This window comes from Gekko japonicus, unplaced genomic scaffold, assembly GCF_001447785.1.
Source record: "Gekko japonicus isolate JY-2015 unplaced genomic scaffold, Gekko_japonicus_V1.1 scaffold904, whole genome shotgun sequence".
Lineage (NCBI taxonomy): Eukaryota > Metazoa > Chordata > Lepidosauria > Squamata > Gekkonidae > Gekko > Gekko japonicus.
The window spans coordinates 37,184-51,815 of NW_015161976.1; the positions used below are offsets into that span (position 1 = coordinate 37,184).

General features: G+C 46.3%; 1 protein-coding gene across 1 annotated transcript in view; it reads left to right on the forward strand.

Annotated features, from left to right (window-relative positions):
- Positions 1-7,534: 7,534 nt before the first annotated feature.
- The window catches only part of NPY (neuropeptide Y), a 24,267-nt gene continuing 17,169 nt past the window's right edge, over positions 7,535-14,632 (forward strand). Inside the window, exons 1-2 of the mRNA XM_015429748.1 lie at positions 7,535-7,596; positions 9,197-9,384. Of these exons, the coding sequence (XP_015285234.1) occupies positions 9,197-9,384 (188 nt within the window). The 5' untranslated portion in view covers positions 7,535-7,596. The remainder of the gene's footprint in view (positions 7,597-9,196; positions 9,385-14,632) is intronic.

Sequence of the window (14,632 nt, forward strand, 5' to 3'; positions counted from 1 at the left end):
ACGCCTTGACAGCACAGCTCATTAGCATATCAGGCCACACCCCATGCCTACCCTTGGCTTGCCTGGGCACCTCGCAGCTGCGGGGAGCCCGGACAAGCTGGCCCTTGGACAGGCTGGGGAAGTAAATGCCTCCCCAATCCTTCCAGCCCCCCTCGGCCCGCCCACCTCAGAGTCGCCGGGGGGTTTGCTCTCCAGGCCTTCCCTCTGTAGCCATACATGGAGAGGTTTTGGCTGTAGTCGGTGTGGCTAACTCTGAAGCCAGCCGGAACTCCGTTCCTGTGCGTTCCTGCTCAAAAATAGCCCTGGATAAGCAATTTTCTGATCTGATAATCACTCTGGTGCCTTGCCCTCTAGTTTCCAGGGCAGCAGGAGAAGAAGGAGAGAATGACTTGGCACCAACATACTCAGGGATGTTTTCCAATCAGAACAATTTATTTGCTTTTTCTGCCAAGCGAAATTAGCATTTCTATGCATCGCATTTCAAATTTCCAGCACTCATTGCACTGTATCAGCATTTAGAATTTAGAGCCTGCTTGCCAGCATTTAGAGCCTGCTTGTCAGGCAAGGCGGGGTATAAATACAAATAATAAATAAATAAAAATAAATAAAATAAATAAATAGAAGGACTTTATGATTCTAGATAAGCATGGGTCTTGTTTGCAGAGACTATTTTATTCTCTGAGGCTTTGCCTACAAAAGCTTTGCTATAAAAATAAATAAATAAATAAATAGAAGGACTTTATGATTCTAGATAAGCATGGGTCTTGTTTGCAGAGACTATTTTATTCTCTGAGGCTTTGCCTACAAAAGCTTTGCTTGTACAAGCAAGCTGGCAAACAGGGCAGATTGGGGAATATAAAGGCTATAGCTTCCCTACAAATTCCCTCTGCTTTGGATATGGGGGGGGGAAATAAAGGCTCAGATGGGAAGGATACTGGGGCTATGGCTTACCACCCTTCACAAGTGGCAGCTAGTGCCCTGACCTGGATAGCCCAGGCAAGCTCGATCTCGTCAGATCTTGGAAACCAAGGTCCCGGTCACATGAGCTGGAAAATGTGGGGGTGGGGGGAGCATGGCTGTTTGCCCCGGAGCAAAATAATGCACGGCAGCCCGATCATATGTCCCGTGGAGGTCCCATGGGTATGCCATTAGGTGCCGATCACACGGCTATCCTGCAGTGTGGCAAAGAAGTGGCATGGCACGATCACACTGGCAATCACTAGGCACCACTTCCGTGGCAAACGGGAATTTCCCCCCCTCACCACAGTGTGTGCATATGCCGGTGGGCATTTGTGCGCATCCTGTGGAGACTTTAAAAAAAACCCATCTGGTTTGCGACGGGACATGGGCGGGCGCTGGATGCCACGGGATTCTAGCGGAAACACGATCAGACACCCGCCCTTGCCCTGTGTATTCCGGAAATTAGCACATCATATGTACTAGTTTTTTACTCCGCATCTTCGGCAGGAAGCCACGGGTTAGCCATGGGTGCACTACGCTTCCCAGATGTTGCAGTGTGATTGCACCCGGAAAATCGCCTATCATATGTATCTTTAGCACGGCAAATCCTCCGTGTGAACGGGGCCTAAGCAGGGCTGACCCTGGCAAGTACTTTGATGGGAAACCTCCTTGGAATACCAGAGGCAGGAGGTGGGGACAGGCTTTATTCAGCCACCTCTCTGAATATCCTCCAAGCCCCCAGTAGGGGTCAGTTGCCAGAGGTCACCATGAATTTCAGGTGCATGGACACTCACACTTGCGCGCACACACACAAAAAATGCAAAAAACTCCACCCTACAAGTGGTAGCTAGTCTACTTGCCTTGCAAGGAGGGAGGAAAAAGCTTTGCTTGTACACACTGGCAGGCAAAGATACAGAGACCTGGGAAGAATAGAGTCTCATGCTCTCCCTCCACAAATTTAGGCATGGGGATTAGGGGTTTTCCTGGACGCCCAGGAAACTTAGCCAAGAAGTGCCACTGGGAGGTTACAGTAATGAGGGGATATGAGAGAATACTTATGTGAAGTGGTGGCGTTTGGCAGCTCTGCAGGCACACTGCTTGCTCTAAAAAGACTGTGGCATGGGAGATAAGAACAGAGTTTTAAGACATTAGTGAAGAGCAAACACAGACACTTGAGTTTCAGAGGGTAGTCATGTTGGTCTGCAGTAGAACACCAAGATCTGACACAGGGGGCTTTGACTCTTGAAAGCTTATTCCCCCCCCCCCATCATGTTGGTCTCTAAGGTGCTACTGGACTCAACTATAACAGACAAATAGTGATGATGTAAGATCAAATCATTTCTGTGCCCCAGAAAACTGCTGATTCAGAATCTGACATCTCTCAAATGTCTTACTGTATCTGTGGGGGAAATCTGATATTGTAGGTCTACTCATCAATGTGTAAAGCAGGATATGTGTGTTTATTTATTTATTTTTTTGAAACCCCCGGAGGGGTATTTTTATTTTTTCAATAAGACTACAAACTACAAAGAAAAATATGGGCAGGGGAACTACAACTATGGATAAAGGAAACAAACCCACACTAACTAAAAACCCAAGAGTGGGAGACCCCCTTTATGTTAACCTTAATATTAGTATTAAAAGAGTTAGTAAAACAATATACTTGTAGAATTCTTGTTTTTCACATTCTTCTATATTAGTAAATTAGTTATTATGAGAGAACTTTCTGAGCATCTTCTTTATTTCAAAGAGCCATTTATCAGAGTCCTTCTGCCCTTACTTCGGCTTTCTGTCTCTAAAATCATATACAGTTTTCATTGCTCCCGCACCCACTTCTGCAGCAGAGTCCTCATCCGTTCCCGAGGCAGCTGAGTCACTTGACTTAGTTTGTTCCTCTTTAGATTCTTCCCCCGATCCCAGCTGGCGTTTCAAGAATTCCTTGGCTTTGAAGATGGAGTCTATCTTCTCCCTTCTATCATTGATTTTAAAGATGACACCTTCAGGAATTGCCCACCTGTACTGTATGCCGTTTGTTTGAAGAAAAGTAATTAACTCCTTGTAGCTCTTCTTCTTCTGACGAATTTCAAATGGAATGTCTTTTAAAGTCTTGATAATTGTATTCCCAAATTTCAGTGGAGTTGCTGAAGTTGCCTTTAATATAGCATATCTGGTCTGTCTTCTTGCAAATCTCACCACAATCTCTCCAGGTAGGCTATTTTTTAAAATATAATTGGAGTAAGCCCTATAAGCTGTCTCCATGTCTTTTATTATTTCCTCTGCTGGCAAGCCTGTCACTGGAGCGATAATCTCACCCAGAGTCTTCTTCAAATCTTCTTTTTCTGTCTCAGGAACCTCCTGGAACCTGAGAATCATATTAGCCTTTTCCATTTGCAGCTGCAACAAATGATTTTCTTGACGATTTTGTTTCGTTTCTACTTCACCCATTCTTTTCTTCATCTTCTTGCTTGAGGTGTCCATCTCTGTAACTTTCTCAGCCACCAGCTCCACTTTTTTCCCCGTTTCTGCCAGCTGGCGCTGTTGTGAAGCGAAGTTTTGATTTAACGAGGCCAGTTGCTGGTTAATACCATCGAGCTGATCCATCACTGGCTTGAGCATATCCGCTAACAGCTTCATGACGTCAGCTCCCTCTTTTGGCCTCGGACTCTGACTACCAGGCTTCGCTTTAAACTTTCCTCGGGATTCCGCCATTTCCCAACTTTGTTTACACTTTCAAACCACTTCTCCCGGGCTCGAAGCACTCGTCAATTCACTATATGCACTCGAGTAAATCTCTTAAAATACACACGCTGTCTGTTTCCTCCCACTCCCCCTTCATTGCGTTTATCTGTCCTTGCACTTCAGAGGCTCTTTGTGCTCCGCTTTCCCCACAGGTGTGGGGGGGTGCCGTTTATCAAAGTTCATTTACTTAGAACTCACGTTCATTGTTGGTCACATTCCTGACCTCGCTCACATCAATAGTTGTTCCGCTCAGTCTCCCCCGCTTGTCCCGGTCGGGTTAGCTTCTGTCCTAAGGCCACTCATCGGTAGGACCGTCAGAGCAGAGAGAAGCCTCGATTCTCCGGCAGCAAGCCATCGAAGAGGCTATCCCTCAAAGCTCTCTGGCCTGGAGCCTTTCACAAAGGCTCCGTGGGAGTGCCACTTGAGGTGGCACCCCTCCATGCCGATGGTGTGCTAATCGCCTCCCCAAGCTCTGGGGAGAGTGACCACCATCGCCAATCCATAGACCGGAACCAGGATATGTGTGTTTAAAGAAACCCAGAGCACACAAGCTAGAGGAATTAAACTTGCTCTCCCCCCTCCTAACCTCACCTCCTTATGCTGTGCTGCTTGAATCATATTTTTCCCCTGAGCAGACTATGATACCATGAGTCAATCAATAAAAAAAACTAGGGGGGGCAGGGGGTAAGCAGGATTTTGCTTCCCTTTCCCCACATGCTCATTTTAAACAAATTAACAAATTAACACTCCATTTGCTGCTTGAGTATCCTGAGAAAGGAGGAAACACCAGTTCATGACTCCTTGTGCCAGCTGTGCAGGTGGAATTTTCAATTTTAATACAGAACAGGGATGATTTCTCCTGTCTTCCTGAAATTTGGCAGGGAGGGTTGCTTAGGGATGGGTTGTAGTTTCCAAGAATGTACTACCAACAAAGAATTCTGTAGCTAATGGAACAACAACAACAAAACTACATCCAGAAATGTATTTCCCATTAAAAGCAATAGAAATTACCATTGGATTGATTTTCTAAGTTGATCTCACTATTAAAGATCTCATTTGAAGATTTAAACATGACATAAAAATAGAAGCAGAATAATCGAATGTATTATTGTACACTGCCTTGAGCCCTGTTTCTCAGGGAAGGGCAGTTTAAAAATAGAACCAAATAAACAAACAAACAAATTATTTCTTTGACACCCACCAACACACAAATTAGGGTGCTCCAATAGTCAAAAAGATCTTAATTGTATGGAGAATTTCAAATTGAGAGTACAACCTTATTTACTCACAAAACTAACTTCCACTGAGTTTGTTGTTAGTTAAGACAGGGGCCTTATAGCTTGGTCTTATGCATGTGTACTTAAGCCCCACCAGCTTTAATGAGACTTACTCTCAAGTCATTGAATGCAGGCTTGCAACCTTAGGCTGTTCAAACATTTCAAAAACCCCTGTAGTATCCAGCCTGATGAAAGGGTCTAGTGAACTTGAAAGCTTGCACCCTATTACATGTCATTGGGTTGGTCCGAATAAAAGGTATCATGAGAACTATTTTCTGATTTTGTGCTTTCACCCATGACAATAATAAGTGCAGTCCATTTCTCAACCTCCTTGAGCCAAGCATGATTAATACGAGCCATGCATGATTAATACGAGAATGTATATTCTCCGTAGTACAGGTTTTGCCTTTGTTCAATTAACTGACTTGAGTAGAGGTCAGCAGCCCACGTTTTGGCTGGTATACATACATCCGTTTCCCCTCATGCTGGTTAGCTGTCACTCATTTTGTCACTCATTTGTCCCTATTGCTTCAGGGGTTTTCCCCCTCCCCAATGTGTTTTGCTCTCTCTAGTAGTCGCAGAGGGAGCAAAACACATGTGGGAAAAGGGGAGGGGGAAGCCAAAGCAATAGGGACAAACTAGTGACAAAAAAGACAATGCGGAAGTGGCCTGTTGTGTCTCTTTCGTGTTCCACCTTCTCATTCATCTCTTTGTCCCCTCACCTTCTTTCCCATCTCCATGACTCTCTCCTCTTGCTGCCGTCTCAGCTGCCTCTCCCCCCAACCCCCTTTCTCTGAAGCAACACACAGGCTTCATGGTCACGATACAATTAAAGTTTTAAGCACTACATGATGTAAGCGTAACTTCTCTAAGCTGATGGGTTCTAAACTGGCTGAAAGCACCCAGGAGAGAGATCACAGAGGTCACATTCTAAAGCTCACTAACCTTGGCAGGGGAGTGTGCTGAAGCAGTATAGAGAACAAATTCAACATTGCAAAAGGGGCTGGAAAACAAAGCAGTAAGTCTCCAAATGCCACTGTACTGAGTTTGTGGTGTCCCTGCATTGGGAATAGAGGGTACCTTCTGATTGGCTCATGTCAAAACAGATGTCCCGGAGCTGAAAAGGGTACAGGAAACAGCACCCGCTTGGTGAGGGAGCTGAAGAATCTTCCTTATAAAGAAAGACGTGTCAGTTTCACAAGTTCTCCCATCTCTGCAATCTATGAAATTGGTTGGAAGGACAAACAACAAAATTCTTCCTGCAAACAAAACTAACTTGTGTGGCACTCCTTGTTCCAAGATGACATGGCCACACTTTGCACGCCACTACTTTCAGCACATGCCTGCTCACCTGTGCCACATTTATCTGGTGTAGAAACTGGCTTTGCAGAGCTGCAATTTGCCCTGGTTACCAAATGTCCAGATGCACATGTCCACACATACACACACAACCAGCTATCGGATTTCAAGGAACCATAAACATGGCTATCCAGGTGTATAGCAGTCCAGATATCCTTGTGGCCAAATGTCCATGGATCAGGAATCTGATGGACAATATGACTGGCCCTTGAGTGGCAAAAGGACATCCATGCTGCCATGTTCCTATTATGGGGGGGGGGACACACCAAACCCTGGCTTTCTTTCCTTCTGGAAATTAATATTTGTGTCAGAAAGAAATGGAACAGAATGCCAAAGGCAATAGCCTCTGTTGATGGGGCCTCTAGTGTTGTGCCCCGGACTTGGCAGGATCAGAGGTCCAATCTGTAAAACTGTTCTGTTGGATGAGTGGATTGAGCTTTTTTTGGATGCCTGTGTTCTCTGTTTTAAGATACAAGCTGGCACAGAAGAGACAGTTGGTGCATTCAGTAAAGTAAAATAGGTGTTCCTTCTCAGGTATACTTAACGCTTATTGTTTAAACTTTCAAACGGAAAGGAAGTATTACCTCTCCAAGTCTGCAACCTGTTAAGTGTGTGTACTTTTAGAATGCTGGATATCTGGAATATAATACATTTGAGACCACACACCCCCCTTCATGTAAACAGGAACCCAGTATGACCCCAGCGGATCTTCTTCGATTTGGGGCCTCGGCTGGGGTCAGGAAGCTGGAATCCGAGGTGAGCTTGCCGGAGGAAGAATCGGTCCAGGTCTTCGTTCTTCCCGTTGCAACGATAGCAGCGGATCTGCCCAGTCTTGGGGTGGGGGGGGCGCGCGCCAGGTCTCCGCTGGTTCTTTGTGTAAAAACTTGCTCGGTGTTGGCCGGGGAGGGAGGGGCTGAGTGCCAGGCCGAAGATGGCTCAGCCAGCGCAGCTGCCCCTCCTCTCGCTCCCCCCCCCCACCCCGTGTCAGTGTCAAGAGATGGAGCCGCCGCTGATGCCAATCCCGGGGCAGAGCGCAGGCGGAGAATTGGGGGGGGGGGCTGGAGGGAGAATGGGGGGGGGGGCTGGAGTCACGGAAGCGTGATCGCCCGAGGCCCCTCCTGCCTGCTGGGAAAGCCATAAAACACCTCGCCGCGGCGAGCAGCCCCACACTGGAGCGCCCATCCCCTCTATCTGACGCGGCAGCAGCAGCAGCAGCAGCAGCAGAGTCCCAGCCAGGAGCGCCGCGACGAGCACACGCGAGGTGAGCCGCCTCCCGTCCCGTCCCGTCCTGTCCGGTCCCGTCCCCTCCCCACCTCCTCTCGCCGGGCGCTCCCGTCTCCCCGAGTCCAACTTCCCGACGCTTCCAGCCCGCTCCCGCCTTCGGTTGCCTTCCTCGCCAACTTTAGGACGGCGCCTCCCTTCAAGGGTCTTCCCTCCTCCTCCGCGGTCTGTTCCGTTCGCTTCGCGGCAGAGCAGACTCTTTTGCAACTTCCCCCGCAACCAGTCCCAGCCCGGCGGAACTTGGACGGCGCCAGCCCGGACCGCAGGCGCTCGGCGCCCAGTCCCGCCGGAGTTCTCTCGGACTGACTCCCGAGTTAAGGACTTCGGGGTGCAGCGCTAGGCAAGGAAGGAGGCCAACGCCAAAGAGCATTTTCGCCGTTCCAGTCTTGTCACAAGCCCCTTGTCACAAATCCCGTCACAAAGAGGAACTTTCCCCTTCGCTGCCGGGCAGTGTTCCCTCTAAGCTGAGTAAGTGTGAGCTAGCTCACAGTTTTTCAGCCTCCAGCTCACAGATTTTTGTCTTCGCTCAGGAAGGATGGCTCCAGAGTCAACTAATTTATGCAGTAGCCAAATTGCTTGCTCACAAATTTCATGCCAGTAGCTCACAGAGTAGAATTTTTGCTCACAGGACTCCACAGCTTAGAGGGAACATTGCTGCCGGGTTTTCTCCTCACGACCTAAACCCTTCTAGGGGGAAGAAATGGCTGTAAACTCACAAATTGAGATGACAAAGTCAATCCCACCAATTCCTTTCTATTTCTGCTCTTTCCTGCTCTGCTGATTACAAATGCAACCTCCCTCCTTCAAAGGGAGTTCAGTGGGATTTAAAAAAAATATAATTGGAAAAGATTACAGAAATCTTTAGGATGACTTTTTTTAAAATGTGCCATCGGCAAGATCTGGGCTTTAATAAAATAGATACAGCAAATAAAATCTGTTAACTGAAGCCATTTCTCTGTGTGAAAAGTATGCACACTTCTCAGCTTCACGGAACTGTTCTTTCTCAAGCAGAAGGAAAAGGACAATACCCCGGCCACAAAGTCTTTTTTTTAAATTTACTTACGTTGTTTATAGTCCACCTTTGAAGCTGAATTAAGAAAAATTCTGATGCTGATTCTGAAAGCTGGGAAAACAGGGTTGGATTTATTTCTTAACACCATGCTGAGCCTTAGAACATGAGCAGAGTGTTTGACTCTCCCCACTAAGTATCTTAAACAGCCCTGATGGCATTAGAATTGTGATCTTTCCAGACATGGAAGGACTCAAGTCTGTTGGGGAAATCGTGGCCAAAGGGAGCTTCGCAGTTATGTCCAGAGCAGATGACGTTCTTGAGAAATTATCAGAGCGGTCTTAAACAGAGGTGCACCCTCCTGAGCCCATTGAGTTCAGTGGACTTAGAAGGGTGCAGCTGTGCTTGGGAATGCACAGTCAGCCTTGGGCTGGACTCAAATTGAAGCTGTACTGTGATTCAAAGGCCTTACTGAGAGCAAGGGGTGCTCTCTTGTTCTGTCACTTTCCCTCCACTCAAACATACACACTTCAAAGAACTGTAATGAGAAATCCTTTGCTCTGTCCCACAGATGCAGGGGACCATGCGATTGTGGCTGTCAGTGATGACACTCACCCTGTGCCTGCTGATCTGTCTGGGAACGCCAGCAGACGCGTACCCATCCAAACCAGACAGTCCTGGAGAGGATGCGCCTGCAGAGGATATGGCCAGATACTATTCAGCGCTGAGGCATTACATCAACCTTATCACACGGCAGAGGTAGGTCCTGAGGCTTCATGTTGTGGGGACAGGCAGGTAAGGTTGTACCCTGCAACAGAAGCCTTTTTCGTTTCTGGAGGTCTGCCTCATTCCCCTTTCTCCAAGGCACTAAGAATCACAATGTGGTTGCCAGATGCTGTACAAAACAGGACTATAGTAATTTAGTCATTCATTATGACTCACGCTCTGCCCTGTCTTCAAGAGTCATCGACATATATATGCAAATATATATGTAGTAGCTATACAGAATGAAGGTGATCCTTGGCTCTGAAGAGCTTACAAGTCTTGCAAGGGAAAGAAACTGGAATCCACCTATAAATTTAAAAAATGCAACCCTCGTGTATTGAGCCATAATCGTTACCTTCCTCTCAATTGTCTAGAAATCTTCTAGCTCCAGTTTTGCCAATAACGTGGTTCTATTTATTTATTTATTAGATGTTTTATAAAATCCCACCCTTCCTCCAAGGAGCTCAGGACAGTGTATGTGACCCCGTTCCCAGTTCTCTCCCTACAGCAACCCTGTTAGGCTGAGAGAAAGGCAGTGGCTGAAGGGCTGCATCCATACATGGCTGAATATGGTGCTATCGTTGTGCTATAGTAATCATTCACAAGTGGATTGGCTGGTCCACACAGGATGATCTAGTTGTGAGTGATTGCTATAGCACAATGATAATATAATATCCAAAGATGTGTGGATACAGCCAAAGTCACCCAGTGAAAATCACGGCAGAGTGAGGATTTGAATCCAGGTCTCAGTGGTCATAGTCTGACACTCTAACTACTATCCGTGCAACTCTCGCAATTACAGGAAAAGCTGTTCTCCTCTTCTGTGCAATAAGAGCACAGAAGCTGCATGGAAGTTCAGGCATTTCCATTTGAGCTGTTGTCTCTGCCATTGATATTTGCTCATTCAATGAGCCCTTAGAATCCAGTGCTGTTTATCATGAGTTTTTAACATCACCATTTTTACCTTGTGAACCTTCCAGGTGTGAATTGACTACAGTACTATTATCCCACCTGGGATGGAAGAGTGGTCAATGCCATTGTTATTGAGCATGCATAATTCCAGCTTTTCTTGCCCCAGTGGCACTCCAGCTGTCTTATTTATTTAAATTTGAAAATAAAAAAGTAGGGGACTTTTAGAAAGTTTTCTCTGCCTCCATATGAAGAGTTACATGAACACAGAGAAAGAGAAATTAAAAGAGAGCCAAGCCTCTGGCTGAGTAGGAATTCTGCAGCGGGGAATGGCCACAAGGAAGAGTGAGTGAGAGGTGGTGGTGGTGGTGGGTGTTTAAAAGAGGGGAAAGGAGAGTTTTTAAGAGAAAGGTGTCAACTAAGGAGTTTACCTATTCTCAGTCCGCTGAGTTGGTATATTGTTGGTTTAGATGATCCAGAGATTCAGGGTAGAGAACCTTAGACAGAGCTTCCAAAGGTTCCAATGAAATAGTAAGATTTACTGGTTCCAGAAAAGTGGAGTGGGCAGCAGAGGGGTTAGACTTCACAATTTTGGCTTGCAAAACAGTAATAGCTACAGGGGCTGGCACAAAAGAATATCAAAGAAATAATTGTAAAGTCCAAGGATTCAGGGTGAGTCCAGGATGAGAATCTGTGGGTTTCCTGACTTTGATTGCATTAGAAAGGGGACCTTCCAGGCCCGTAGCCGGGGGTTGGGGGGCAGTGCCCCCACACATGACCCCCAGCCCTCCCTGGGAGGATGCCAGACCCCCCTTCCTCTCCATACCCCGGGGAGCCTTATTGGTAACGAGACGTGCCTGACTGTCTCCATGGCTCTCCCTCAGCAGCAGCAGGGTGGCTGGGCTGGTTGGTGCAGGCACAGTGAGACGCTGGGGCAGGTGCCTGACTGCCTCCATGGCTCTCCCTCAGCAGCAGGGCTGGTTGGTGCAGGCACAGTGAGGCGCTGGGGCATACCTGTCTCCTTGGGTCTCCTTTTCCGTCTCCATTCCTGGTGCACAGGAGGCTCCTCCATGAATGGAGAGGGAGAAGGAGAGCCAGCCAATCATCAGGTCACTTACAGGTCACATCACAAGTGAATGCTTGCTATAGCACAATGATAACATAATATCCAAAGATGTGTGGATACAGCCAAAGTCACCCAGTGAAAATCATGGCAGAATGAGGATTTGAATCCAGGTCTCAGTGATGGTGATGTCACCATGTCAGTGGCATGCGCCCCCCTGCTGAAAATTTTCTGGCTATGGGGCTGGGGCCCTCCCAGAAAGGTAACAAAAGGTGATTGCCTCTAGGCAGAGTGGACCAAAGGGCTGGCAGGGAGGAGGCTTCACCCATGCCTGAATCAGGTGGGGAGGAGACATTCAGCAAAGGTCAGTAAAAGTAATTAAGCCCACCTGGCTGTTTGATAATAATTAGATTTTGTACTTAGGAAGACATGCCCTTGCCGATGAAATTACACTGATAGACCTAGGTGGGTGCCTGGCTTTTCAAGCCCCTGTGGCAATGGGTAAGCAAGCAGATATCCCATCAGTGAATCAGTCTCCTGCCCAAAGTTTTGGCCATTCACTAGCATAATCTGAGAAGCACCTCGGCCTCACCTTCGCCAAAGCATGGCACTGCTAGCTCCTAAAACGGTTGCCAAAGCGAATTTAGCCAAGAAAGAGGAGACAGCAGCACACATCTGGGAAAGGGGACCCTGGTCACACTTTTGGGAAGAATAAAACTCTCTCCCTTGGAGCAGTCACTGCAGAAGATGGCACACATGGTGCTGGAACTGGGGAGTGCTGCCTTGTCTTCCAAAAGGCTACCTTCCATTTTTTTTTCATGAGAACTAAGTAATGAGTAACTGTACAGGGACTGGATAACATCCAATCACCCTTGATCGCTAGTATAGTTAGTAGAATGTTTGTAAAAACAAAATCACTTTTTGTTTGGTTCATCTCTGAAACATCCCGCATTCAAGAGTGGGAGGAAGAAAACTTTGATCAGGAGCCTTGTTTATAATTTGTGTTGTGAGCTCTGAGAAAAGCAATATGTCCCTTCGTGGATGTGAGCAGACAGCCAGGTTGCAGCTTCCTGTCAGATATGCCCTACCAACGGTCGGCCGACTATCTATAGGAACCTTTTATCTGAGGTTCATTCTCCTTCGCCCTCCCTACTGAGAACTAAATACTGAGTCTGTCAGACTGGACAAAGCCTCCAGATGATGTCAGCACACTTTTGTCTCAGTTCTAAACTGTGAGTCCAACTTGCCACTGTGTATATGTTATCCTACCAAACAGTGTCGAGAAACCCTGACCTGGATAGCCCAGGCTGCTCTGATCTTGTCAGACCCCAGAAGCTCAGCAGGATCAGCCCTGGTTAGTACATGGATAGAAGACCACTAAGGAAGTCCAGGGATGCTGTACAGTGACAGGCAATGGCAAACCACCGCTGAACGTCTCTTGCCTTGAAAACCCTACGGGGTCACCATAACTTCTCTGTGACTTGATGTAATAATCATAAAAAAGGTATTGAGAGTGTTACCATACTTGGGCACCTGATCAGAAAGCGGTGGCATGGCCAAAATCTCCTAACACCTTAGCAGAACAGTATTAAATGGCCAATATATCAAGCAGTTATTTACACAGGACTAAAAATTACTGCTTAGTAACAACAAAGAGTTGTAAAGAATAACATATTTATAGTGACATAAGTTTCCATGGACTACAATTTATGCACCACAAAAGCTGCAATAAATCTGTTGACCACAAAGGCACCACAATTGTCAGTCCTTTGCAGCAAAAGCAACAGAGACAGCTACTCCTCTGAAGTTGCAATTCATCTGATAAATGAGTGTCTGTAAGTGTGGGAAATCAGACTAGACACAGGTTTCCTTTTTTGCAGCCTCAAATGTGGAGTACAGAGTTGTAGAATCACTGCTACATGCAGTGTAATGGGTAAGGGAGGCGAGTAACACTGCAGGCTGGGCTGAGGGTGTGAAGGTGTCCTGGAGGCCCACCATAATCACTACTATGGCAGAACATTTCAGAAACACCAGGCGGGCTGAATCAGTATGCCTAATGCAAAGTGTGCAAGGGAAGACTCAGTTCCTGAGTTTACTTGCTTCTACTTCAGATGGACCAACAGGATTGCTGGGGAGGGCATAATCCAAATAAGAAACGCTGAAAAAAAAGGTAACAAAAAAGGAAAGGATATGGAAAAATACTGTGTGTGTGTGCACACGCCACACAGTTTATATTTTATGTTTTTAAATAATGTGTGTTATTCTTACACCCACACACCTCTTTTTCATATTCCTTTGTTTTTTTCATTTTTGTTGGGTCCTTTTATTTTGTGGTTTCCAATTGCTTAATCATAGGCCTCCCCCCTTTGGACACCTAGTCCAAAGCAGTGATGTATTGTTTCTTCCTGCCCATGCTACTTAGCCCCTCTTTGTAGATATGTTCTTCAATGCTAAAGCTGTGGCAAGAAGCTGACAACAGGAAGCCTTTTAAGGCAAGAGCAAAGTGGTCCCTAGATTAAAAAACTGACAGCTTGAGAGAAACACTGGAAGGGAAGCGATTCCATTTCTACAGATCTGTTGTTTCTGGCAGACCTTGGCCTAACGAAACACAGGCCACTAAAGAAAAGTCAGAACAACTCTGAGATAATAATCATACTTAGCACTTATATCATGCTTTCAGTGTTCAAAGTGCTTCACATATTTTACCGTGTTGTGATCGTTAGGATAGTGCTCGCCAATATAATTATATATATAAATATAAGCCACTATAATTGTTCCGAGGCCACTTCTCTTAAAGATATATGGCAGTTCTACTTAGCTAAAGTTAAACGCTGGTTGGGACAGCACAATAATTATCTCTGTAGTATAGAGGAAGGGGCTGAAGCTGAGTGGCATTAAGTGAGTTAGCGGGGGACATGACGTTACAACCAGAGACCTTTCGGATCACATGGTGTTCTTTTAGCCTTTATGCTGTAAAACACAAGAAAAAGGTGTTTGATGAAAAAGCTAAACTTATTCTGTATCTTTTGAAGCTGCCAGTTCTGTATTAGGGTAAACGTATGGCTACAACTTTGGATAGTTTGTGATTAAGTTCCAGGACAGAAACACATAATCCCCTCAGCCAGGCCTCTCTTTAAGAATGTTGAACCAGAAGCCATATGTGGATTTCAATAGCTCAGAATGCTGTCATACTTTCAAGGTTGGAAAAATAGCAAAAGAGATGCACGTGTGTCTCCCGGACAGCACATAAGGACAACGAAGTAATATCTG